Here is a 24,380-nt window from a genome sequence, read left to right on the forward strand (position 1 = left end):
CCTTTAGAGAAACTGCCTGTTCTGGATCATGCAGGCTGTAACATATAAAAGCTGTTAGCAGCTCCTGTGGCCAGAAAGCTTCACAACCAGCAGAGTTTTGTTCTTTGGGGGTTTGTAATAAGAGACACTCCTTCACAAAGGTTCATATCACCACATAGGAGAGTGCTAAATATACTGGGAGAACAATAGACTGTATTCTTTTTTGGTATTATCCAGAGGTAAGCCATTTAGCTCAATAAGCTTGCTTTGCATGCACTTTTAACAATGCTCATCACATTTTGCTGTAGTTAAGATCTGAATGCTATTTCTAAGACGTTTTCATGCTTTATATGTGTTCTTTTGCCTACTAGTTTATCTGTGCCACAGGATGTCAAAACAATCCATGCATAAAGGACAGGCATAACCTGGGATGTATTTTTTTGTTTTCAGTGCATAACATTCTGTGAGGTTTCTTGCAGTCTCCCCATTTAAGATTTATAGTGTGGTTTATGGACTGATCTGGTGTGCTACCACTGTCACTCTTTCAGGAGTACTACTAGCTCTGATCACTTAATTCAGGGTATAATGATATTTCATCTGCTGTGTTCATAGTAAGAGGATATTATTATTTAATGATAATATGGTAAGTGAAAATTGCTCGGTAACGTGTTCTGACTGGATTGTTTTTGTAATTGAGCTGACAGAATCATTTTTCAGACCACAGCCTGTCAATTCACTTTGTCTTGCTAACCGGATGTACAGAATCACATCTTTGACATCTTCTCTTCTACAGATCTGTTCCCTACTGCCCTGACTTAAAGCAGAGTACCTCTGTGTCCTTTCTCCTCTGGTCTCAAAATGACAGCAATCACTGCAATCAGTTGTGCTTTCTTATTTTCCATTCTCTGTGAAACAAGTGCATTAGTGTTACCCAACTCCACTGACCTACTCCTGTCAAACAATAATTTCACTGACATTGAGACGGCTTTGGCAGCTCATCTGGACTCTGCAAAAATTCCCAAAGCCAGGCGGAAGCGCTACATTTCACAGAATGACATGATTGCCATTCTTGATTACCATAATCAAGTCAGAGGCAAAGTCTTCCCACCTGCTTCCAACATGGAATATATGGTAAGTGACCTTCATTTACCTTATAGTAAAACAAACTGTAAGCCAGTGATTTTGTTTTCTTAAGTTGTGGGGATTTAATTAGGCAGACAAAATATTTTTAACTCTTATTGCTTGGTAAAACATTATTTCTTTACATCTTTTAGAGTTGTACTAAAGTATCTAAATACCAAACTCTGAACCTTTTACTAGCCCTGTTGAATTGTCAATTCCATGAGTAGTTCAAGTGAAGCTGCTGGGACCCCAAGTAATGAAGTTGTGATTTAACTGCTAGTTGGCCTGAAGTGGCATAGGATCATAGTGTACATGATCATAACGTGATCACGTGTCTAAAGTGCTAACCACTAGCAGTCCCATTGTTTTTGTGGAGTATATTGAAAGTCATTGCCCTGATGTATGCCAAAAATATAGTTAACATTTCTAATTTCTTTCACAAATAGTATTTTCAGACACAATATGGTCAAACTGCATTTGGAGAGCAATTCATTTGATGCACTGTGTGTATCATGCTCATGGTTTTTGTTTACTGCATATTTTTCACCTAATATTCTTATTTTTTCCATCAAATACAATGCTTATTTTAGATGCTTTTCCACTATGCAGGATTGCAGTGTGTTTGAACGTTATGTTTGTAGCAGACACCTTTTCTCCTTATTGGCATATACTCATTATGTGAATTGTGTGTTCCTACAGGTATGATAGAAGTTACTCATTCACCGTGATTTCATACTTGGTACTCATAGCTAAAAGCTAAGCTAAAGCCGCATGTTTACTGTTTCATGTTCCAACTTTGAATGCGTGCATGTGAAGTTCTAATGTTAAACATAGGTTGGCCAAGCAAAAATTATTTTACCTTCACAACTTACACAAGTTGTGTCAGCACCATAATATCTGCCTAAAGTCACAGAGCATCTCAGATGATGACAGTTAACAGTTTTGAGAAAGCACAACACCATCAGCATGACATAAAAATGGGATAATGGTAATAACTCCTTTTTAGCAGCTAATGACTAACAATTTGGACATCTCTCTATCACAGATGTTACCTAAATCTGGATTTGATCATTTAATCTTCTTAACACATCCCAACAACACCTTAAAAATGCTGAATGCATTCAAAACATTGCAGGATGAAGTCCTGTAGCCATACTATAGTCTGAGTTTGAAGTTTGTGAAGTGGAAAGGTCAGAGACAGAAAAAATAGAGAGGTCAGAAGTCAAGCTCAGTCATCATTTTATTGCTGAGCTCTCCACTGACGTTTCCTTTGATTCTGCATAAATAAACTTTGTTGTAATGTCTGAGGGAATGGCAGCCTACCATGCCCTTCCTTGGCTTGTGAGTTTTAGAAATGTGTTCCTGCAGTTTGCTTAAGTGAAGCCAGCACCCTGTTGTATTCCCAAAAGTTTTGTGAGTGCAGTGTTCTTAGCCTGTTCAGTTAAAAAAAAGACTTCACAGAGAAAGAATTCTTCCTTGATTAAATCTACATTTATTTCACTCATTTGCTAAAACTGCCAAGGTTTCACATATATTTGTTGTGTGTTCTGCTGCAGCCTTGCTCTGCAATGGGACTGTGTGAGGTTTGATCCAGAATCAAGACTGGGGCCATGCTCTTTATAACTTACTTGTTACTTTTTTTCCTTGCTCTTCTTACTATTGCTTTTACCAGTCCCACCCAGCCATGGGATGTTCCTGTGTTCCTATTAACATCAGCCCCATTAATAGTCACAAGGGCAAGGTCTAAGGCTTTCTTTCACCTTTGTTTTCCCAGTTCGAAAATAGTTTGTTCCTTCATGCAGCAGAATTCAGAGCACCACATCAATTTACTTAGGTAATGATCTAGAATGCAACTCCATCTTGAATCTCCAAGTGGAAGGTAACCTCTTGGCTATTAATTGTATTTCAGAATTAACCAATCCGTGTCTGACTCATGTAATGTTACAGAGCAAAAAATAAAAATAGCCCAGTGAGCAACATCACACATAGGTGTCTCTGCCATCTAGTTTGGAATGACAGCAGCCTCAATTTAACTTCTTAACTTTGAGTCTTCAGAAAGGTTTTGGTAGGAAGGTCTTGAAGATGGCATAGTGTTGTAAGCCTGGGGACCCGTGTATCAGTAATGCCCAAGTGAACTTGATCAGTTCATTCTTTAGTCTCTGTCTAATTATGTGTATGGCACAGCATCTGCTTTGTCTTATGAGAACATAAGATTACTGCTGTTATATATAAATGAGACTGTGCCACTCAATATGCGTTTCCAGAAACAACAAGCATATTGCCATTACCAGCAGACAATATGCACAGTGCTGAAAGACTGTTACAGAGTGTGTGTTCCTGTTCTGAACACTATGGAAAAGTGCAGTGATAGTGATGAAAGTGGCCTTTCCCATTCATATTACAATGATTGAAAAGGATGTCATATGTTAGAGGATGGAAGTATCTATAGGTGCATTAGATTGTGGAAACCTCTTGTAAGTGTGTTGAAGTAGAGATGGCCTAAGCATGAAGTAGAAATGGCCTAAGCAGTTCAGAACCCCGCCCCCCCCCAAATGTTTTCTGTTCTATTCTCTGTCCACAGTCATACTAAATCGTGTTTTGTTCTGTTTTCCTAATTCTGTTAGGATCTCTTTTCATGAATGTCTGTCACATTCTTAACTTCTATAAAATTCTGTTTTCTTTTCTTCTTCACTGGTAAGAGCTTAGGGTTTAGCAATATGGGTTGGTTCTTGTGATTCCAGTTCTCCACACACCAAACTTCTTTAATATTTTATTTTTTACTTTTGACACATTCTGTTCCTTCCCCTGATACAGTCTGATTCTCAAACATTCAGTGTATTTATAGATAGCTTGAAGTTCTTGGGCATTTTTTAATCTGTACTTGTTGTCTTGAAAGTTTGTGTGCTTAGGACTTTTGATGAGAGGTCACAAAAAATGGCAAAGAATGCACACATTAGGCAAGGAAGGTTCATCTGAACACTGCAATATCAGAAGTGGGGAGCATATTACCTCCTTTTGGGAGAGGTGGGTGTGAATGCTGCTCCATCCTGCTGTTGTATGCAGTCTCTGAAGTAAGCAGACAGATGGGGTGTCAAAAGCAACGATGGGAAACATTGTTCAGTTGTCAGTCCATAGAGAAAGAAACTGCATGTTTTATGCACTGTGGGTCAATAAGATTTTGGGTAATCTTTCTCTTGGGATGTTAGCACTCTATGAGTCATACTCCTTTTTTTTTTTTTCCGGTGCTGGTAGCGCTGATGACTTTGATTTGAAGTTTTTCTGCAAGTACAAGTCTAGACTTAGTGAGTGTGGGAAGGAAAGCAAATGAAAAAGGAAACAAGAACTTCCAAACCTATAATGTAGAAGTAATGTCCTCTGCTTTTAATTTGGGTCTTTTTATATGCTTTATTCCTTTTCATCCTAAGACTGTCATTCTGAAGCCTTCACTTGTGCTCTAAAAGCTGATGCCATACCTGCAGAAGAAAGGATGACACAATACTTTTGATCCGGTGGAGGCTGGGTGATCATCCACTTGGCTTTGCATACTTTTTCTGGAGAAAGCAGAAATGTTTCACAAAATTCATGGTTCAGAGAAGTGAGGTATAAAACTGTCTACAGCTCTGTCACGTGAAAGATGTGTAAATCTACAAATCCAGGGGAAGACTATGAACAAAAAAATTGCTTTCTCTAAATGCTATCTCTGTGCTATAGAGGCCTGTGTTGCCTTCCAGTAACACCTCATCTACTTGGTGGGCCACTGAAGGTTTGCAATGTTTGTCAGATGAACTTTGAGTCTCATAAAATATGTCATTTAGTATGCATCGGTACTATCTGTAGGCTCCTGATTACATTCACTAAAGAAATATCTGTTCCTGTGGGAATCAAATATTTAATTTTCTCTGTAACCATCCCCACCTGAAGCCAGTTTCTTTGAAGTCCATGTGCTCTTTTGATGTAACCCATGTCCCTGTATGCATAGAAAACCTGGTTTGAACAGATGCTTGTCTACATACATGTAAGCTCCTTACTCTTTCGCATGCACTAAGCAGAAGCAGTAAATCTGATATAGCTTGCCTTAATGGGCATTGAACACATTCCTCCATAGCATTTGTGTAAGCAAGCGAAGAAATCTAGTCTAAGTAAGAGTAATCTAAGGTGATATGAATAATTTGTTAAAGAGCCATACTGAAAGACAAGATGCAAGTAGTTCACTGCTGGCTTGCAGAGCTTCTCATGTGAGGTTCTGCAAGGATGCGTCCTGAGCCCAGTACTTATCAGCGCAGTAATTAATAGACTGGCAGTAGCATGTCAGAAGTATAAAAGATGGGACAAGATTATACACTCAAAAACATGAAGCTAGATGTTTGTGGAATGCTGTCTGAAGAGCAGAGAAATGTTCTAGAAAAACTCGAGCGTATTTCTGTATAGAAGATGGTCTCATAGGGTTTCAGTTCCTTTTTGTTCAGTGATTGCATAAGTTCTTTTATGTTTAGGAAAACATGCCCTTCAGTGAATGTGTCACTTTTTAGGACTCACTTTTTAGTACTAACAGATTCCCAGACTATCCTGAAATGAATTATCTTGGATATCCAGAAGTTGCTTCATGGCAACACAACAGAAGATAGTTTCTCATGAGCTGGTGGCAGAGGAGTTGGAAAGGAATGGAGAATCTTAGCTTATTCATCTTCTACTGAATCCCATATGAAAGAATATGATAAGATGGACAAAATAAGTCAACAGTTGCTCTAAAATAAAAGTAATTGTATTCCAAAAGAAACTCCTATAATCGTGTGGGCTAAGGCAAAGTCACAAGGGCTGTTCACTCTGTAATGCCCAGAAGTGACCTTTTTTGCTGAGTGATGAATATGGAGACTTTGCTTTGTGTCCACAGAGGTCTGCAGGCAATATGCAAAGTCAGTTCAGAGAAGGAAGAAAATAGTCTACTTAGTGGTCACAGATATAAATAACTTCAACACTGTTTCACTCCTGAATGTGAAAGTCTTCATAAAATTTTCTTGCTGTCAAGGTGATCTTAAAAATGTTTTTTGAATATGCTACAGGTTGTGGGTAAGAAAAATAGAAAAGGAAATGTTTTCTAACTACTTCACGTTTTCCAAAGTCCTATTTAATACCTGAAAGCCTTTCATATGAACATGGAAGAAGTGAGTCAGTTTGTTTTTCACTCCAATGCAGTAGTACTTCTGATAAATAAACTTCTCGACTTGTTTACCTATTTTTGCTGTTGTCAGTTTGGTTTCTTACAAACCAGTCTAAATCTTGGAGGACATTTTGTACTTGAGTTGTTTGCCCTGGCTCATCTACATTGTCCCACTGAAATCATCCATGTCTGTAAGGACTCCATGACTAGTTTCTTCAAGATTTATGTCTATTGAGTTGGATAGGATCTCTTAATTCATATAGTTTATCCCCACCCTGTTGCAGGACTTCCTTCTGCATTAAGTACATATGGTTTTCATCTTGTCTGCTCCTGAACACATATAGTGATGCTGTCTCAGTCACATCTCTTGGCAAATATTTTACCTTAGGAATAGAAATGATTTCCAAATGTCTAACCTAAATACTTCCTTCCAAAACTCAGATAATTAATCTTTATATTCACTTTAACTGTCCAGTAGAACTTCTCTCCTTGTTTCATTTCAAACGTTATTTTTCATATATTTACTGCCAGTTTTCTTGGAATTAATTAAGTTGCATTAGTAATGTATGTGTATAATGGTTCCCTAATTTCCATGTGCATGTCTTACAGTATTTCTGCATATTGGAGCAAATTATTGTTGCATTCTATTTAGAGCTTCTTTATTAGATCAGGGAACAGCAGTGTCAAAGCAGATTAGACATGTATTTAACTACACATATTTAAAGAGATAAGTACCATAATACAATGAAGAATTAACCCTAGACGTTACTGCCAACCTACTTTTTCCATTGAATAGATCTGTTCCCTTAAATCCTATATACACAGTGAAGGCTGAAACGAGCCAAGGCATAAAGATCTTAATCTGGTTTTCATCATGCCAGAGCACAAAGTAAATCTAAGTATAGTCCACTCTAGTCTTCTAGGAGGAAAGATACCAAAGAGCTTGGAGCTTCTCCGGTGTAATTCACCTTTCCTAGTTGGCCATAGCTTTTAGATTGCTCTGCGCTGGGGATTCACAAGTGAGGTGAATGCAAGTGGGGTGTAATGATGAAATATATTGACTGGCTCCAGTTTTTCCTTCCTACCACTTGTGTTTATGTTTAGGCAGCTGAGTATGTTCCTTCTATCTGGTGCCCCAATGCACCAACAGGAGTGTCTGAAGATAATGAATGTCATGAATGTGATTCCTCTCAGGAAATTAAAAGAAAGCAGAAAGCATTGAACTGATCTCCATGGTTATAGCTTGAGGTTTCTGTCTGCATGCCAGCTGTGAAAGGAAGCAGTCATTTTACAGCATACCCAGCCTTTTCCCCCAGCAGAGGCAAAACATAGTATCTGAAAGTAAGCTGAAAGAAGACAAGAGTAGATGGAGTTACTTTCTCTTAATTTTGTCAGAGTAGAGTTACCTAGCTTTCTTTTATCTATCAGGTGCATTTATCCACTTACCTATTTCCTACTGTACCACTGTCAATAACGCAATCCTGTACTACTATCAGTGGCTATCAGTGAGATACAGGATGCTGCCCATTTTTCTAGCAGAATTTCAACTACAAACCTCTAGGAACCACATTCAGTATCAGTAACTAAACTGGTGTTTCGGGTGAAGACAAAGTTGATGCTACCTCTATGAGGTATAAAAGCCACAAGTTACGTTCAGTGAGAATGACAGAAGACCTGCTTAGGAGACGAAAAGAAAAGACCTTTCCTGGAAAGCACTTCTTGAAAAACCTGAAGAACTTCCCCAGAAATTTTATAATTGATAAATACTATGATAAAGAATGACTGTGTTGAATATGTTTTGCTATGAGACCTCCTTTCCAATGTTTTGTATGTATTTTAAAACACCCATCTCTTGATGGTATTTTAAAACAGAATATTTACATTATTTAAATTTAGTCTTAGGAGAAAGCCTTCTAGGAGTTTAAGCAAACAAAAACCAACTTAGTAAAGTCTCTGATAGAAAAGCAGCCTGCCTGGGGCCCTCAGAATTAGACATTCCTTTATTATTAAATGTAGCACCTCTTGAACTTTTTGGCTGAAAACAGAGACAGGGCATTTTTCACAAGAATCTTGATCCAAAGTACACAGCGCTTTGCTTCATACATGAATGGAGAAGATAGTAACCTTAAACCTCTCAACATTTTTATCCTCTTTCTGTATCTGAAAAGAAGATCTGAAAAAGAGAATAGGCTATCCAAGTCTATGGAAAAGTGTCTCCTAAAACCAAAGCAAAGAATGTCAAACCCAAGATAACCACTTGCTTTGGGATGGAGAGAACCATCAGCAGACACCTCCACCTGCAAATGCATCTGCAGGTACCCTGTGACGGGGTCTGAGGTCTATTTTAACTGAACTGAGAGTGAACTGTTTTTCCATCTCCATCTGTACAGTGTTATCTATTGATCTGTATCAAGATAAAACAATCTTAAGTTGAGATGCCTTGTTATGAGAATAAAGAACTATTGTTCTTGTTCTTTATCCTGAAGAAAGAAGAAGCTGTGTTTTCTTTTGTGTCATGCTGCTATATCTTTCAGTTAAAGCTACTTAGAAAATAATAAGTATTTTCTTTGAAAACTTTTAAAGAAATTAAGAACATTTTTGTTTTAATGAAAAACTTCAGTGGTTAGTAATAAAAAAGTAAAAAATGTAGATTATTTCCGTATAGAAGAGAAACAAAACATTACACTACAAAACAAATAATTTTTCTATTCACATGTTGTGGTTTTGAGAAAAGGCAATTTGCACAGATGATGTTTAAAATGATAGAGTTCAGACACCTTACTCTTCAGACTTATAACAAATTGTCAGGGTGACATGGAGCTGGATGAAGTTTGGTCCTTTTTGTTACCAGTTCTGTGATAAGCTCTTGCCAACTAAAACATGCCTTGCAGTAGGTTAGGAAAGCACTAAATATTTTAAGATATGTAGCTCTGATATTTAACTTTTCCAAAAGCTAAACAAATAATAGCATATCAGGGAAGCTTATTGTTATTTAATTTGACAGCCTACCAATTCTTTTTGTTTCTTATTGTTTAAAAGCCTGGTGCCAAACATGAAAAGAAATGCGGACAAGCTTTAGAAGAAACAAATTGAGTATTAGCAATGGTCAGGCTTCAAATAATAGGAGTTTGAATTTGGACCAAATAGACACCCAGAAATACAAACTTCTATATAAAATACAGACTTGCAATGGTCTTGAATTTTCATAAGAAAAGAATTTCTGGCAATGAGTTTTCTTGGACATCTGTTTGGTGATGCCTTAAGTACTGTAAGTTAGACCTTCTAATACTGAGCCCTTCAAAAGTGTGTATCAGATGTTTGGAGGTTTGTTTATATGAAAGTAAATTGACTATAAACCATTGCACAATTTTACTTTGAGTTGCAGAGGAGTATTGGACAAGCAGCTTGATGTATTAACCGTGTATTTATCTGCAAAAAAGTAAGTACAGAACTGCAATTCCCATCAAGACTTTCCCTCTAGGGGACAGACTTTGGGAATTTTCTGTGTAAAGTTCTAATTAGTACCTAATACAGTACCCAATTATTGCCTAATGGGGAAGGATGTGTACATGCAGTAGGCACTAATTACAGTATGCCCAGTAAAATGTCTAACAGGTGGCAGTTGAGAGCAAAAAGTATTTGTATTCTTAGAGAGAGAGAGAGCGCCTGGAGTCCAAATGATCTCAGAGCCCAAATAAATATGTAAAGTTTGCCAAATCTGTCTTTAAATTCCAATGAGCTCATGTGTTTTCATCACACAGTATGTATTGAAAAAAAGTGAAGGCAAAAAGACGAGTCTCTTTCAGTGACTCTGCTGAAAAAGCAAGCAGGTAGAAGGGCTGGTGGGTAGTTTTATTAAGTTTGTGATTTAGGGTAGTGGATGTGGTGGGGGGTCCTACAGAAAATCCCTGAACCTTAAAAAGCCACAGGTTCAACTATACAAAAGAGAAGGGAAGAAGCTGTTCAAGGGACTTCTGCATGCCCTGCACACTGCTGTAGGATTTCTGAGAAACGGCCACCGCACGTGCGAGCATTATGGCCGGTGCAAGTATGTACAGCTGAATAACCTATGAGGACAAGACCTGCATATTGGGGGGTAGCAGCGTACATCTGTTAATCCACTCTGGAACTTGAACTAGCAGCTGTGGAGTGCAGCTGCACAGATGGGCTGGAAACGCTGGATTTCATCTTTCAGCTTCCCAATGGTCAAAACTGCTTTAATTGAGGTTTTCTTCTTTCCTACTTTTTGCCATTCTGAAAATAAGCGTGGCTGATCTTCGGCTGGACAAACAAGCAAAAGCACAGGGTTAATGGAGAATAAAATCAGAAGTCTGATATAGAAAGGTTAATTTTTTTGATCACTGCTAAAAGAAGGTCCTACTGGCCACCTTCTGAGGTACATAGGAACTATTGTGGATTTGTTGGTTCTGTTGGTACCAAACAGAAATCTGAAGATACTAGTATGAGTCCACAGTAAACATATATTAATGACAAAAAAGATGCCAAAGCTGACAAATTGCCGCTTTCTACTATTATTACTGCAAAATGTAACTTAATGTAGTATCTGGAGCTTGTCACTCCAGATGGACAGCTGGTGGCAGCACGCTAAGGGGTGAGACACACCACGCCTGCTTAGTATTAGAGTCAGCAGCCCTTGACTGCTGGGTGCCCTGGGGGATTCTTGGGAGGATTGTGAGTGACTGGGATGTGTGTGTTTTGCTTAAAATACTTGCTTTGCCACTGAGAAATTAGTAGAATATTACCCCAGCTGATATGTCATTAAAAACAAACAAACACAACAAAGTCCACAGTAAAGTACTGAGGACTGCTGCTAGTACTTAATATTTAGAACAATGCTCCTTGTGCAAGTGAGGGGAGCTTCTTTGGTACTGGCAAACATGAGTCAGGGAAGTTTAAGGATTACGATGACAGCAGAAGAATGGAAGCATGGTTCTGTATTGTTTGAATGCTTTAAAATGATCTTTAGAAGACCCTCTGTTCGCCCAGGTTGAAAATACATCTTCATTTCCCAGCAAACACATCTCTTCTAGCTATACAACATGACTGCTGGCAGTCTGAAGGAAGCAGTGCTCCTACTTCTTAGTTTTTTCCATGTTGTCTCTGTGACACTGAAGGCTGTAAACTTGAATGCTTCTAAATAATACAGTTTACACAGATATCCACAAGGAAAGAGAAACACTTTAATATAGTGTATTACTAAATATTCTGCTCACTTTGTCTCTAGATCACAAAGTCTTTTGACCCATTGCCATGAGTAATGATTTCAGGATATTTGCAAAGAAGGAGAGAATTAAATTTGCTTTGGTAATGGTGTCTCTTATACAGCAAGGCGTGCATAAGGGTATTGCCATATTAAATCAGATCAAGATATTTTTCCTGGTATTTTCTTTTGTCACTGGAAATCTGCACTGTGAAGGGAAGGTATCTGTTTGCCCCGAAAAGAAAACAGATTAATTTTTGTCTCTGAAAATCAGGAAGTCAGGAATAGGTAAATGAAAATGTTTCAGCTTTCTCATGGAAAGTCATCTTTAGCTAAATGGTCAACTGCATCTCAGTAATGCTTGCATTATGAAGAAATGGACTACCAAAGGATAGACTGATTTTTTTTTTCACTCTCTATATTTGCCAGGAGTAACAGATCCTAAATCTTTCTGCTTCCTAATTCTTAACTTTAAGAACAACTTACAAATGGATATCATTCCAGATGAATGTATCAGTCATACATTCTCAGGTGTGGCCTCTCTAGTGGGGGCAACTAAAAATTAAGTTTTAAATTTACCTTTTTAGCTCTAAACATATTACTATTTTAAGTATCTGTTTTACTTGGAAGATATTTCACTGCTTGAGTGAGGTCTTTTTTTGTCTACCTGTAAGGAAATTGAAATAAACATTTTATCTGTGCGTATTTTATTTTTACTTTTGAAGTGGTGAGTCATTAGAAAAAGGCAATGTGAAATTATTCTTAGGGCTTGTAAATGGAGTGCAGTGTTGACAGATCTTCTGGTGGCTTTGGAAGAAGGCATTAATTGCTTTATGAGGAAAAAAACAAAACACAACATCAACAACAAAAAAACAGACCATGTCTTACAGTTTTTACCAGTCAGATAATAAATTTGATGATAAGTACTGGCAACATGGAAAGTGAAAATCATGATTTTTTTTTAAATTGCTTTTATTTGATAGTATGTTGAAGAGTTGCAAGAGAAATAGGCACACATTTTCATATTATATAGTGACAATGGTTTTTGTTTGCTTGTTTTGTTTTGTTTTTTCTCCTATTGCAAAACTATGAAATGTTGAGATCCTTATTTTTCAAATGAGGAGATGATACTCTCTTGCAGAAATAGGAAACAAGTCATTAGTATATTCTTCTATATATAGAAGCAATTTAAGAATATAACAGTTTTACGTTTGCAGGGGTAGGTGTTGTCAGTTTATCATAAGAAAAGCATCTATCAAGGGTCAATGTGATTTTCAAGACATTTGTCCTTTCCTTTCTTGACTTAGCTAGTCATAATTTGCATGACGTAAAACTTCCCAGAACTCATTTGCAGCACTCAAAATATGAGAGAAAGCCTTGGCAGGGGAAGGAAACCCTCTCTGTCTTCTCTTTTTATCAAAATGTTTAAAATGTTCTCTCTAAAGCAATAAGAAACCTCGAGGTGTGTGATCAAGAAATTGAAGTAATAGTCATATATTGCCACTGTTTTGTTTGAGCTTTTCAGACAATTCAGAAAATTATGATCTTTCATTAAATGTACTTTCATTGTGTAATATGTTTCTGGTTCTTCGAGCTATGGAAAATCTCTTAGAATATCACCCGACATAGGCTTTTCTCCAGGTGTTGGCAGTCCTTTGGTTGGCCAAGCTGAACTCTCAGAGAGAAAGATTGCATCCTAGAGACCTGTGGGCTGCAAGCTGACATCTCACAAAGGCAACTTGGAGCCCAATTTTTTAATATTGGTTCCTGGCAGAAATGTTTTGTAGCTTATATTTGGACCACCTCACTGAGGTTAATCAAGGAAAAAGCAGTTGTATAATGAGCTCAACTGATAAGCACAGGTCCTGAGTCGGACCTTCCACAAGAGAAAGTTTTGCTGACCTGTATGGAATTACATAGTACAGACACTATGAAGCCAGACTACAAGGACTCCAACCTATTGTACAGCAAAACTGAGTGGTGCTCCATGGAAAGACGAAGTCCTTAAAGGAAGGTTTGGCATTAATTATTTTGTCTATAAGCAGTTATACCCATAGTATATATACACACACATGCGTTGGTAAAGTTACAGATCAGAAATGACACAATCCCTTAATACCTTCAAAAGGCTGAGGCTTGATTTCACTGTCACTGAAAGTGAGCTCCAGACTCTGATAATGATGCTTTGAGTCCCTACTCTGTTTCAGACAGTATAGTTTAAATCATGGATATATGACTTCATTTATCCATCATACACAAATGTTCTCAGAAAAGTTTGCATATACAAGATGTGGTAATAAATGCTGCATTAGTGCATTTAAAACTACAAATAAGAAACTACAAATAAGACAGTAAACAATGAAGGTTAGTGTTCATTCTTGAAAAAAATACCACAGGGTAAATGTAGCCAGCATAGTGATATATTTACAGTAATTTAGCAGTCCGTTAGAAGGTTTGCAATAAGAACAAGTGAGGCAGAATAAGAAAGCTCCATTTGATCTGTTTCATGTATACTTACTCAATGTGTTCTACTTACAGATAAAATAGTGAAGTTTCTGTGTGAAGTAGTAGTCTGCTGCTTTCAGCTTTAGCTCCCCGTCTGCATCAGGATTTGCCCCCTAAGACATGTATTGAGCAGGGTCAAAAGAGAAAACTACTGCATTTGAACTATAGATTCTAGGAGTACAATTATGACCCTAGTGAGAAAGAATGGAAGAATTTTGTTTCTAAGTTCAGATCATAGTTAAATAGTGGTTATATACACTGTTCTTCAAATTAAAGCATAGCTATCAATGTGGGGAGGGAACAGCCAGTTATTCTTCTGCACAAGTTTTGAAAAGGTCTTTGTTATGCTGTAGTTGCTTCTTTTTTTTTTTTTTTTTTTCATTGTAACGCTTCTTCAACTTCATCATCATTTTATTACCTAAGAGGACAGTGATGATTAGGACCTTATGGTAATAAAAGATAATCCAGCAAAGAACAGAAGGACATCTCCCACCCCTCTACATATGTAAGAGTGACAGAAACAGCAAAAAACTACAGAAAGGCAGAAGGGTGTGAGGGCACCGTGACCCACTTTACAAGGTTTCCTTTGAGAAAGGAAGCTTCCTTTGTGGTCTTTGAGAAATTTCATTTAATATTAAAGAGATTTCATTTTATTCTCCATTGCTTACTATAGATTAAGGGAATAACAAGATTTATTTTACTATTTGTTTACAGAGTCGGGAAAATTATAACCTTGGGTTAAAGTCTAGCCTTACTGACAAAATTCCCACTGACTTTATTAATGCTTAGATCACGTGCTGTATGAGTGCACAGAACACCCCACAACAACCTCATAGAACCTCAGAAAGAGCTTTCTTGGTGTTGAAATGCTCTGTATAAAAGCACTAGCCTCTTCCCTATATTCAGTCCATTTGACAATTTTCAAGTGAAATGTAGTTTTGAAGTGTAGTTTTGCAGGGAGACAGAGAGCAGTGTAGAGAGCACAGTCAGACAGCTTTCTAGGAAAATAATCATTGGCGGAGGAAAGAAAAATAAATTGGCCAAAGGATGTTGACTTCGAGTTGCCAGTGGAAGTGTGATGAGACACTTTAACTCTATCACAGCTTAGACCCAGCTGAGGGTGGAGAGGATTTCCAAGATCGACCAAATCAATGGTCTGGAGAGTTCAGGAGGGATCTTTATATTGGGTGGCAGGAAGGTAATTGCTTCCCCAACCATTAATGACCTAGTATTTGTTTACTAGTTCTGCTGTCCCTGGCGAGAGAATGAGCAAAGTTTGGCATTTTGAGCCTGCATGATTAGTACAAGGATGAGTCACATCCTCAGATCTTGACCCACTGTGCATGCAAATCTTTTTCCTTTTTCCATTTCCCTTTTGCAATTTTCTGTTCATATCAGGCAGCTTTCTCTGCCATATTTAATAGAAAGCCTGTATTGGCCATCATTACACAGTTTAAAATTTTATTTATCAGATCTTTTTAAACCTTTGTTTTTTGTTTAAAATTCATTGAGCTTTTTAATTTCTCCTCATACCAAAACTGCCCCTCTGTCTTTCAAGTTACTTCAGTTTCTCTTTTTAGGATATTTTTCTATTTCCGTATATCCTATTTCTTTGTGTACAACAGTTAAGCCTCACACGTTCAAAAAGCCTTAAATCCATTTATCTCATTGTCCTACATGCCCAAAACAGGACCAAACTGAGATAAAAATTAATACAAGTGTTGACTCAGGATCAGAATTCTTTTGAAAGGGGAGAACTAGCAGTGCAGTCTCTTGCAGTTTAGAAAGTTTAGATTTTAGATCATTATAATTTTTATCTGATTCACAATCATTTTTTTCTGCCTCAACCTATATTATTGCCTTTACTTGTGCAGAGGATCTAGAGGTAGTCCTAGATGTACTGAGAACACTTTTCTGAGAGAGAGAGAGAGAGAGAGGAGAAAAAAAAAAAAAGGAAGAAGAAAGTTTTTGGTGAAGTGCTTTGTCCTCTCCCATAGAATCCGAATGATTTACCTAGTAGAAGGGGACACCATACAAGGGAAATTCACCAGCCTGTTAATGAAGGAGTGGAGGTAATTAAAAGATGCTGCTGCCGATACTCCCTCCTTCATCTCTCTCCCCCCCCGCCCCTTTATTCCTTATTCAGTGGTTATGTTTTCTGTTTCTCTCTCATGTTGGCCAAAAATGTCATATGTCCAGAGAATGGTTGGGATTGAGTAGATAATGGCAAGAAGAGTGAACTACATATATATATATATATATATATATATCACAGTAATGCTTACCTGCCAAACCCACAATTTTTCTTCAGATTTTTAACTGAGTTTGAAACAACCCCCTATAACTTTCCCAATCTAATGCTGCAAATGATTTCTGAGAACCAGAAAATGAAGCTAAAGAGGAAGAAAGTGGATTACCAATGTTCTCACTTGTCAAGGGGGAATAATGCCCAGTTTTTAGAGGGCATTAATGATGAAAACCTAATCCAGTCTTCACAGTTCTTTTAAACAAGTAACATACTACTTTGAAAGGCAATTTAGTATGTAAAAATATTCTGGGTGAAAATCAGGAGCTCGGTGCTATTTGTGCAAATACAGTACACATTCAAATTATTGTGGGACTGCAGCCAGGTCACTTGGGAGCAAGCACACAAACCTCATGTTCAGCCTCCTGGCAGAGAGCACTCATGCCAGAGGCATGATTAATCTCAGCAAAGGAGGGTGTTTATGGGGTGTCACAGTACTGGCTGAGCTGCCCATTATGGATGCACACCAGGCAGCTGTGTTTGGACCCACATGCTGGGTTCATATGCTTCTCCATTCCCCTGGGCCTGGGCAGGCTCCAAGCATCGTCTGTGTCCCTGGCCTCTCAGGCACACTTCCTATGCAAAAAACTTTTATGCTGGTACCTACTGTTGCCTCCTCTTTCAGCCCTCTTTTTGGGACCACTGTTAAACCACAGAGATTATAAAGGGTTATTTTTATGCTGGCTGCATTCAGCTATTTGGCTTAACAGCAGAGATAGAAATCAGAACAAATATCTGTACAGTTTTCTTCCTCTTGGACACTGGAGCGTTCTCTGGGTTATGGACAGTGCCAAAGCAGCTCCAGGTCCCTTTCTCTTGTATGGTAGTGCTCCAGTTTAGCCTTCTTTACCTAAGTTATAGATTTATCTCCTTCACGAAACTCCTCTGAGAAACTCCCTTCATTTTTCAGAGGTGAAGTCAAAGTTCTCTCTGGCTCAAAGACTATTCCTTCTTAGTATGCTTCTTCCTAACTCTTCTCTGTTTTGTCCTTTTACTGGTGATTTGCTCTGACTTCAGTCTGGGACCTTTCATGAACGAAATGTAAAGTAAATCTCTGCTTTAACCACCATCCATCTTACTTTCCCTAAGGTGATTCAACTTGAAGGGAAGATCATTTGTGCTAAGGGTTCATATTTATCAGTGTTGCACTTCTTCTGCTTTAATCTGGGAAGTACCTCACCCACTCCATACTAGCAAAAGCTTCGTTGAATGATAATGGCAATTACATAAAATTTGCTAAAGATTGTTCTGTTCACTTGGAGAAATATCACAAACTACCAGGCAGAGTCAGGGACATGAATTAATGTCCAAGTTCATGATCTATGGTCAGCTCATTCACTCTGAGATTTTTGGGAACTTAAAACTATGAAATCAGTGTTTTGTAAATCTGTATTAGCACATAGTACAGAAAATATTTGTGTTGTGGGCCACCTTATCCTTTGATAAGTTTATTTCTGACTTTGCTTCTTATTTCATACCTCACAGAGGATACTCTTTATTTCGTAACCAGTCGAGATTTATGAGTTTGGCTTTGCGTTTAAAAAGATGTAATGGGCTGGGTAAGCATTTTTACCACATTCTGTTCCCGCTTTTCTACCTACAATTCACTAAAACTCTCCTGCACCAAAACAGTCCAAACGGAGTATTCAAAATTCATGTGTAATTCCAGGATCTAGAGCCTACTTGGCTATCACTTAAACACTTAGATATTTATGTATGGTAGGATATTCTTCATCTGGAGCTCCAGTGGTGCAGCAGGTTCTATTGATGATAACTCTGTTATTGCTGAGGCCAGCCTATTTGCTGTGGAAAAATCAGCAGAGTTACACATAAGCATGTAAGCGAGCAGGCAAAGTATATAAAGGAGACAGTGTTACTGTCATGTTTTTACCACTGCAGTAGAACATAAGAAGTTGAAACAGGTCTTCTTACAGACCTGTTATCTTTTTATTTCAGTCAGGTAGCAGTGTCAGCTCCAACACAGAACAAAGTAGTGAAACTCATACTGCACCTGGAAACTACCCACAGTCTTTGTTTTTATGGAATCCCTTTTCTTGACCTTGTGGCCTCAAATACGAAAAGCTGCCACACATACTCTCTCTGGCTATAGATATTCCTGAGATCCTATTTCAAAAATGTTGGGGTTTTGTGGGGTATGTAATACCTGTGCTCAACTTTTCTTCCCTATGCGCCTGTACTTCTCTTTAACCTTCTGAGTCCTATCCAATGTTTCACTCCCCTCCACACATGGATCTCATAAATTCAGGAGGGAAAATGGCAAGTGAATGCCTGCTCCAGATAAAAAGGAGAGATAAGAATACCTGCCTTCCTCTGATGATATAGGCAGGGATTCTGCCCACCTTTAGGGCAAATGCTATTGCTGTTACTGTGCTGACCCATGATTTTCTGGATTCAGGAGGTCTTTGCCTAGGTTATAAATCTGTTTTTTCTTAAGTATGTGTTTCTTATATTCTTTCACCATGATTGCTTTTTTTTTTTTTTTTTCTTTTTTTTTTTTTTTCTGCATACTACTGCCTAATGGTACTTTATTTTGTCAGGTTTGGGATGAAACTCTGGCCAAATCTGCAGAGGCTTGGGCTGCTACTTGCATTTGGGACCATGGACCTTCCTACTTACTGAGATTCTTGGGCCAGAACCTGTCTGTGAGAACTGGAAGGTAAGCAAATCCTACAAAACAGTTATTTTGTTACTCTTTGTAAAGCCTTTGGGATTCAGATCTTAAACTGATACAAGAGTCATCCAGTATTATAGCAATAATTGATATCCATCTATAATTTACAGAGATTTTTCACTTGGGTTGGGTATTGGCTTAATACTATGCCCCTAATGATGTTTTGAGAAATGTGCTTTTAGGTGACTTGCATCATGGGGATTAGCAGCAGAAAGTTCCAAAGTACCTTAATCTGAAATGACATATTTCTCTTTCTGCCTTTTAAATAAACATAGGTATCGATCTATTCTCCAGCTGGTAAAGCCATGGTACGATGAGGTGAAGGATTATGCTTTCCCTTATCCTCAGGATTGCAACCCCAGGTGTCCCATGCGATGCTATGGACCCATGTGCACCCACTACACACAGGTTATATAAATTACATTCTTCTATTCAAAATGTACTGTCCAAAGATGGACTTTTCTGTGATGTATTTATAGCTTTCTGTCATATAAATGTATATATAAATACATATATGTTTCTTTTCAATTTGGACTTCACCAATAATGAATATTTATTCAGATGGTTTGGGCCACTTCCAACCGTATAGGCTGCGCAATCCACACATGCCACAATATGAACGTCTGGGGATCTGTTTGGCGACGAGCTGTTTACTTGGTATGCAACTATGCCCCAAAGTGAGTTACTTTCTTTTAATATTGTTTATTTTTATACTGTATGCATGTTTGGGTGCTCTCATAGGACTGCTTACTCCTTTTTCTGCAGCCTGACCTCTATTTATGCTTTTTTTCTGCAGGCTGCTCATTCATTCTAACATCACATTTGAACACGTTGCAAATGCATGACTTTGGCATACAAAGAGAAAAAAAGAAATAACTTGATGTGCATTGAACAAAAGAAAAAAAAACAGTTATTTTCTATGATTATTATTGTCACCATTCTCCTTGTCCTCTCCTTATGTGTTTACTTAGCTTTACTTTGAGTTCCTCATTTCTTCACTCTGTTGCATACTGCTATATGAGCTAGACTTCCTCAGGTAAGCTACAGGACTGTATATCAAGCTGTTGATTCACTGTGAACCCACATTTTTGCCCACAGGACACCTTTGCTTATAACCATGCTGCATAAGGGCAGCCCTAGCATAGATTTTCTATAAAGATCAGTGTCTACAAATATCATCTTGCCTTCCAAATTTGGGTCCATCAAAGTATCTGTCATAGTCACCCGTGGATGACCCCTATTATGAAATAGCTGTGCAGAGGTCTGTGTTGGGTTGAAATGAAGACATTATTTTTTTTCCCAGTGTTCACTAGACATCAACTCAAGTGCATGTCTGGGTGCAGAATGAATCACTAACGTGTGGATCTGGGAGAGCTTCAATTTAAGGTTTGGTTTGGACCGGTGCTTCAAAAGCAACATGGACAGTATAAATGAGTGGTCTCTCTGACCATATAATAGGCAGAGACATAGTTCTGTGTAGAAAGCTAAGTATAATTAACTGAGCATGTTTTCCATAAAATTTTGGTCCAGGCACAGGTCCATTTGTGGTAAAGAATGTGCATGAATATGTCATTATTCTAGCTGATACATGAGTAAAAGATGTTTTAAAGAATTTGCAAATTAAAAGAAGATAGGATTTAGTAAGAAAAATGACTTGAAAAAATGTCCCTTTTCCTTTGGAAATCAATATCTCTTTGTTCTTTTTTCTTTAATATATACTGTAAAAGGATGGTAAGAAATGAATATGAGGGTTATCAGGCAACAAAAACTGAACTGAAATCAAAGTTTATAAGAGAAACACAGATACTATTTTTTGTATCACTCAGTTTGGAAAAACAAAAATAAAAACTCCCTAGGATAAATCTCCCATTGTGTTAAGAAACAGCAAAATGGTTTCAAGCATTAGGCATTACTGAAAACTGGCGCATTGTTTATCTATCATGTAGCAATTACAGACATTTTATATTTTTGCAGCCTAAAAATCCATATTTCTCAAAAGGCAAACCAAAACCTGGAGTTACAAGCTTCTTCTCTGGAGGAGATTTTTCAGTATTTGTTTGTTTCTTAGGTTGTAGAATCAGGATTTTGACATCTACTTCTTGCACAGTCACAAGAAAGGGTACCAAGTGGACTTCCCTGGTTTAAGGTTATATTCCTAAGAGTTAATTAAAATTGGGTTAAGGACACTGGGTTTAGAGTCCTGGAGCATACATTCAGAAGTCTCTTTCTCAGTCAATAAAGGCTGTGTCTGTCTGAGTAACCAGCACATCAGAAGCTTCTCTAAAGGAGAAGGAGATGTGTTATTATTACCTACTTATTAAGATTGGAATTTGGCAAAGATTTGGGGTTTAAAATTCCAATAATTTTCACTAAGACCATGTTGTAATGCTGAAGAAATACATATGCTTCGGAAATCAGGAGAAAAAAAAAAGGTTAAGAGGAGGATAATTATAAAATTTACAAAGATCCTGCACCTGGTTAACTAGAATGGACTCACAAAAGTCAGCCATGTGTTGCATAGAAAGTGAAGCAGAAATGAGCTTTCAGCAAACTCTTTCTGGATTTCCGTATCTGTTATCAAACTAAATATATTTCCTGAGCACTCAGTCTGCTGTACCTATTTGGAAGAGAAGTAGAAATGAGCAAATTATTTGAGAGATTCTTGCTTTCTTCCAAGGCACAGTCCAAACCAGGGCTTTTGATCCAGTTTTATTGGCTGGGAGGTGGGGGGATGAGAAAATGTTTCATAAATAATTTTGTTACTCACTGGTATATCACGTCACATGCAAACTAGAGGAAAGATCTCTCATGAGTGAGACATAATGTTTAAATGAAAATCTAATTTTAACTTTTTGCCTACCTCACTTTAAAAGTCTGGAAATTTATATAAGCACCTAAAAGTCTGTAAATGTTTTTCAGGCATTCCTAGATCTTCCAGTTACCTCTAAGTCTGGACCACTGTCCAGACTTCTATTCTTCTTCCCCAGGGCTCTGTCACAAACTGTAGAGATCTATTCATCAGGTGGGAGCCCTCCACCTCCCATTAATACCTGAGGCCCCTACAAGTGCCCCAATATAGTTCTTTTTAATACAGTACTGTATTAATACTTGTCATCTTCGCTTTTTTTTTGAACTGTGAAGTCAGCCTCAGAGTTTCACAATGTGGACCCAAGGCAATGAAACCTGATAATAAGATTCTCTCAGTTCATCTTTCCACCTTCCAAAAATAAGCTTTTATGATAAGTGCCAGACAAAAAGTGTTCCAGGAAAACCTTGCACCAATGCTTATGTTGCTAATTTCTCTTTAATATAGTCCTCTGGTTAAATATTCAGGCTTGGGGAGTCAAAAATCACTTGTCTGTAGTGAGACTTCACTGCAGACATATAAAGGATATGGAATGAACCACTGTCCTGGGATGACATGATCATTCGTTTACTGTTTTTTTTTGGGGGGGATCAGCAGACTATTTTTTTGTTAGTAACCTACAGAAATATATTAATGTATGTTTTCAGTAATGGTGCATTTGTAGGATATCATGCAAAAGTATTCACTTTAATCACTCAAAACATGTGCTGTTAATGAATATTTTTTTCTTCCTCTGTCAAATTGCTAAGGATTTTGTTTCCTTTCTTATTTTCAGGGGGAATTGGATTGGAGAAGCACCATATAAAGTAGGAGTGCCGTGTTCTGCTTGCCCTCCAAGCTATGGAGGCTCTTGTACCAACAACCTTTGTTTCCCAGGAGTAACATCAAACTACTTATATTGGTTTAAATAAGTTCATGTTTACATTATTTAAAAACAAAACAAACAAACATGGATGAGTAACAAGCTTGTATATTGAATTTTGCACATATTATATATAGAGAGATCCTGTAATAATACTCTGATGTTTTCTTTTTGTATGCTTTTGTATAATTAGCTTTCAAAGTATAGTATAATTTGTTTTAAACCCTTTGGGATTTATGACTCACATTAACCCTTTTAGATTAACATTTTGTAAAGGTGAGCAAACTAATTTTCACCTTAGCAAGTGTAGCTTCCTGAAGATAGGTTCTGTTAAAAGCACATTGAAAGGTACTGTCAACTTATACCTAAAATATAATACCCTTTAAAAAATAATACGTCTAGAAAGAGAAGGGTCATTGTTTAATACTGTGCTTTAAAAATGGAGTGTTACATGCAAAGAAACAATTTGTCCTCACACTACCAATGGTTCTTCCCATTTACACCTGTGCTTTCATCTGTAGTGTCTGGGACTCTGAGCACAGGAAAACATATGTGCAAGAGAAACTGCAGGATATTACCTACCTCATGCACAACATTAATTCATTTATAGTGTTTCAAGAGTTCAGCACACGGCTGCTGCTATCATCAATGATGCCTGTGTGCAGACAGGAAAAGTAGAATAAGAAACCACACTGGCCAAGATGCAGTAGCTGTTAACTCATATGCCTAATCTTATCTAGATAGAAAGCTACATCACTATATATATACTGGTATAATCAATACAGCCAAACTTTATATTCCCGTGTTTTTGAACATTACATTCACAATGGTATAAATGTGCTTTGCTGCAGTATAGTTTTTCCTGTACAGGAAGGCAAAGAAATATATTTCCACAAAGCAGTCTATATCAATACATGACATCCAAACTAAGCCCTTTACACTATTATCTTACCAATATATGTGCTATTCACCTGACTGAAACTCATCCAGGTAAAACTTTAAGACGAGCCTAAAAGTAGATAATAGGATTTCCAAATAAAATATTAAAAATTAATTAGGCGACTTTAAAATTTCATACAGATTTGTGATAAATATTTCAAATTTATAAAGCAATTGGCAGTGCCCTTTAAAATATGTTTTGCTATTTCCTGAAAATATCTGTATGAATTATTAAAAAACAAATTATTCACACCCTTTCTATAAAAAACCGAACATCTTATGGGTGCTTACTGTAATCCACAGTGTACACCCATAAAGAGGGCATACATTTCAAGCTAGACTACTATACAGGTAGTTTTCTTGAAAAGGAGATCATAAAAAGGAGGAAATCCAATGTCTACCACAACTAGTATGCCATTGAAATAGCATAGAGTCTTGGCTTTATATTACAGGGTGGAATTTATTCCACTTTAAGTACAGGTGTTTACTGTGCTTGCACTGCTACATTTAGACCTCTGAAATTTACAGACTTTGAAAAGTAATATTGAGTAGAGCAAGCAGAACAACAGAGGATAATTCCACTGGTGCTGTGTGTCGTTAAGTCACTAATTCAGACCTTTTGAGGGTGTTTGAGACAGTCTGTTACTAGAATATGAAATATCATATTGGTGCTAAAAAACAAAAACAAACAAACAAAAAACAACCAACCAACCAACCAACCAACCAACCAA

The 24,380-nt window shown here is 37.4% G+C and overlaps 1 protein-coding gene across 1 annotated transcript; it reads left to right on the forward strand.

Moving 5' to 3' along the window:
- PI15 (peptidase inhibitor 15) lies at positions 1 to 24,380 on the forward strand. The gene is made up of 6 exons (XM_080578989.1): positions 1 to 218; positions 773 to 1,110; positions 18,849 to 18,967; positions 19,258 to 19,390; positions 19,544 to 19,659; positions 22,624 to 24,380. The coding sequence occupies exons 2-6, from the start codon at positions 838 to 840 to the stop codon at positions 22,757 to 22,759; spliced, it is 777 nt and encodes a 258-aa protein (XP_080435115.1). The 5' UTR covers positions 1 to 218; positions 773 to 837; the 3' UTR covers positions 22,760 to 24,380.

The sequence above is a fragment of the Anser brachyrhynchus genome, assembly GCF_964034855.1.
Source record: "Anser brachyrhynchus genome assembly, chromosome: 2".
Taxonomy (NCBI): domain Eukaryota; kingdom Metazoa; phylum Chordata; class Aves; order Anseriformes; family Anatidae; genus Anser; species Anser brachyrhynchus.

What these genes read in the sequence shown, in the direction of transcription:
- PI15 (XM_080578989.1), top strand. Translation starts at nt 838, where the DNA reads ATGACAGCAATCACTGCAATCAGTTGTGCTTTCTTATTTTCCATTCTC. An exon ending in CTGTCTGTGAGAACTGGAAG is followed by an intron (nt 18,968 to 19,257) that starts GTAAGCAAATCC and finishes AAATAAACATAG; the next exon opens with GTATCGATCTATTCTCCAGC. An exon ending in GTATGCAACTATGCCCCAAA is followed by an intron (nt 19,660 to 22,623) that starts GTGAGTTACTTT and finishes TCTTATTTTCAG; the next exon opens with GGGGAATTGGATTGGAGAAG.